The sequence below is a fragment of the Sphaeroforma arctica genome (assembly GCF_001186125.1).
Source record: "Sphaeroforma arctica JP610 unplaced genomic scaffold supercont1.283, whole genome shotgun sequence".
Classification (NCBI taxonomy): domain Eukaryota; class Ichthyosporea; order Ichthyophonida; genus Sphaeroforma; species Sphaeroforma arctica.
The window spans coordinates 11,660-13,878 of NW_014040275.1; the positions used below are offsets into that span (position 1 = coordinate 11,660).

A 2,219-nucleotide genomic window follows, 5' to 3' on the forward strand; every position below is an offset into this window, starting at 1 on the left:
GTGTGTGTGTGTGTGTGTGTGTGTATATATATATATATATATATATATATATATATATATATATATTATATTGTCAGCGACCATAGGTTTTGTTGTCGCTTGGGAATAAGTTTTCGTATAAGTTGGAATTACTTAGAGCCGATAAAATAGTATGCACATACTATCCAGTCAATAGGTTCTGAGATTGACAACTAGCATCCATGACATTACTCTGCATGGCATAACCGCATGTATGAATGTCAATAGAGTTGTAGAACATCACGTACGTATCGGAGATACAGACGCGGGTTAAACTACCTGCAGTACTAAAAATCGTAAATACAAATACGTGTAAGAATGCTTAAACTATCCCATTAGAAACTTTATCATATCAATCAGATTCGAAAGGCAATCATTGTTATCGTGTTACACTACATACCATTGTTATTTATAACATTCTTCCATTTACTCTGTGCTGTCGATACTCCGGATTTAATGCTATCTCCAGCAGTTGACACGCCAGACTTGATACTATCGCCGGCTTTACTGAGCCCTTCCTTGAACTTATTGAAGTTCATGGTGCAACCTTACCCTGTGTGTGCCTGGAGCTAATGTGTAGATAGCGATGTAAGCTCAGGCCTCAGCTATAACCCTCCATGGACTGCACTCGTACTTTTGATTGATGTGTTTTTATTATTTATACTTTATATATTTATATTGTTTTTTGGAAAGCATTGCTTCCGTGTGATGACTCATCACTAAGTCATCAGCTTTTGGAAACTTCATCGATCGCAGCACCCGTGAAGGCTCCACCTGATATTTATATACTATATTGCACACTGGCTATCTGTATGAGCGTATGGTTGTCTCACGAGCGGTGCTACATCTATAGTTTACATCGATATTTATTAGGTGATGTATCAGCAGAATATATTTACAATAATATGTAAGAGACTGCATATACGAGTACTATACTCCTATATGTACTATGTAAATTTTATAAACATATTATCGATGGTATCAGGAAAGCAATTAGGACCCCCCCCCCAAACACCTCTTTTTTGATTGGATGAAAGTTTCATAGTAACCATCAAATGAGAGAGGACTTAAATATATATTTTAAAAATATAATTATATATGTGTGTATGTACGTATATTGTATTTTTAAATACAGAAGTATAAAATCACTGGAACCGTCTATATGCAGTAGCCCTGTATCATATAATGAATACATATTAACATACATATACTATTAACTGGGTTAGAGTCGCATAAATCGAACACATGGGTACTCCCCCGTCACCGCGCAAGGCATCTGTCGGATGCCAAGACAATCAGTACGGCATCAAGAACATGAATGTGCACTATGAAGCCGACACCAGTCCGAACAAACTCGGTAAAGGCAACCCCACAGGCAGTACTATAAGTAGTAAGGGCGGTAGATCAATCTCAGCTACACCAGCCAGCACAATCAGCTCTAGTGCTACCAATGGGCCCATACACAGTCCTTCGTCACTATCGAGCTTTGCGAATAGCATGTCGCTGCGCTCAGGCAAGTTCCAACCCTTGTCACAGATGCTTAAGAAACGCAATGCGCCCGAGCTATCTGCTGAGGATACACAAACACTGCGTGATGAGTGGGGAGGAAAGAACCTTAAAGATGTCCTAGAGCAAGCTGAAGATGTGTTTAGTTCGCTGGATGACCAGGGCGACGGTATACTGCTACAAAGCTCGTTTTCGAAGATTCTGGGCGTGATGGGGTCACCCATGTCCCGATTGTCCTATCTGATATTTTCGGTAGGTCACTCAAAGTGTCTTAAAAAAGTAATATTATATTGTTTATATACATTATACAAAGAAATCGTTTGCAAGATATATGGTGTTTAATGTGTGTATATGTAAAGATGGGTTGCTTGCCAGATGAATAGTGCTTTTAGGGCATCAATATTTATGTATTATCTCCTCAAGGTACTCTACCTATTCTCACCAACAGTCACAGAACAGTCTATTACATTTTTATGCCATGTATCCCCAAGATTCTCTACTTATCCTTATCAACAGTCACTTGTCAGTCTATCTCAATTAAAGTATATTAAGTATGTCTCTTCAATAAAATTGCCACCTGCATCATAGTTGTCTCCTCTATGATAGTTATCGATCTTAAACTTGATTTATTTTTGGCCGTATACGTTGTGCACAAACTTTTACCCCCTGATGTTCATATAGCTGTGCTAGCTGTC

At 38.5% G+C, this 2,219-nt stretch overlaps 2 protein-coding genes across 2 annotated transcripts in view; one reads left to right on the forward strand and one right to left on the reverse strand.

Moving 5' to 3' along the window:
- SARC_04793 (hypothetical protein) overlaps nucleotides 1-707 on the reverse strand; it is a 3,031-nt gene extending 2,324 nt beyond the window's left edge. The window contains exon 1 of the mRNA XM_014301353.1: nucleotides 419-707. Coding sequence (XP_014156828.1) covers nucleotides 419-557 — 139 coding nt within the window. The 5' untranslated portion in view covers nucleotides 558-707. The remainder of the gene's footprint in view (nucleotides 1-418) is intronic.
- Nucleotides 708-1,263: 556 nt separating this feature from the next.
- SARC_04794 (hypothetical protein) lies at nucleotides 1,264-1,799 on the forward strand (the record flags this gene model as incomplete). Its single annotated transcript, XM_014301354.1, has 2 exons — nucleotides 1,264-1,693; nucleotides 1,723-1,799. The coding sequence occupies 2 exons, from the start codon at nucleotides 1,264-1,266 to the stop codon at nucleotides 1,797-1,799; spliced, it is 507 nt and encodes a 168-aa protein (XP_014156829.1).
- Nucleotides 1,800-2,219: the final 420 nt, after the last annotated feature.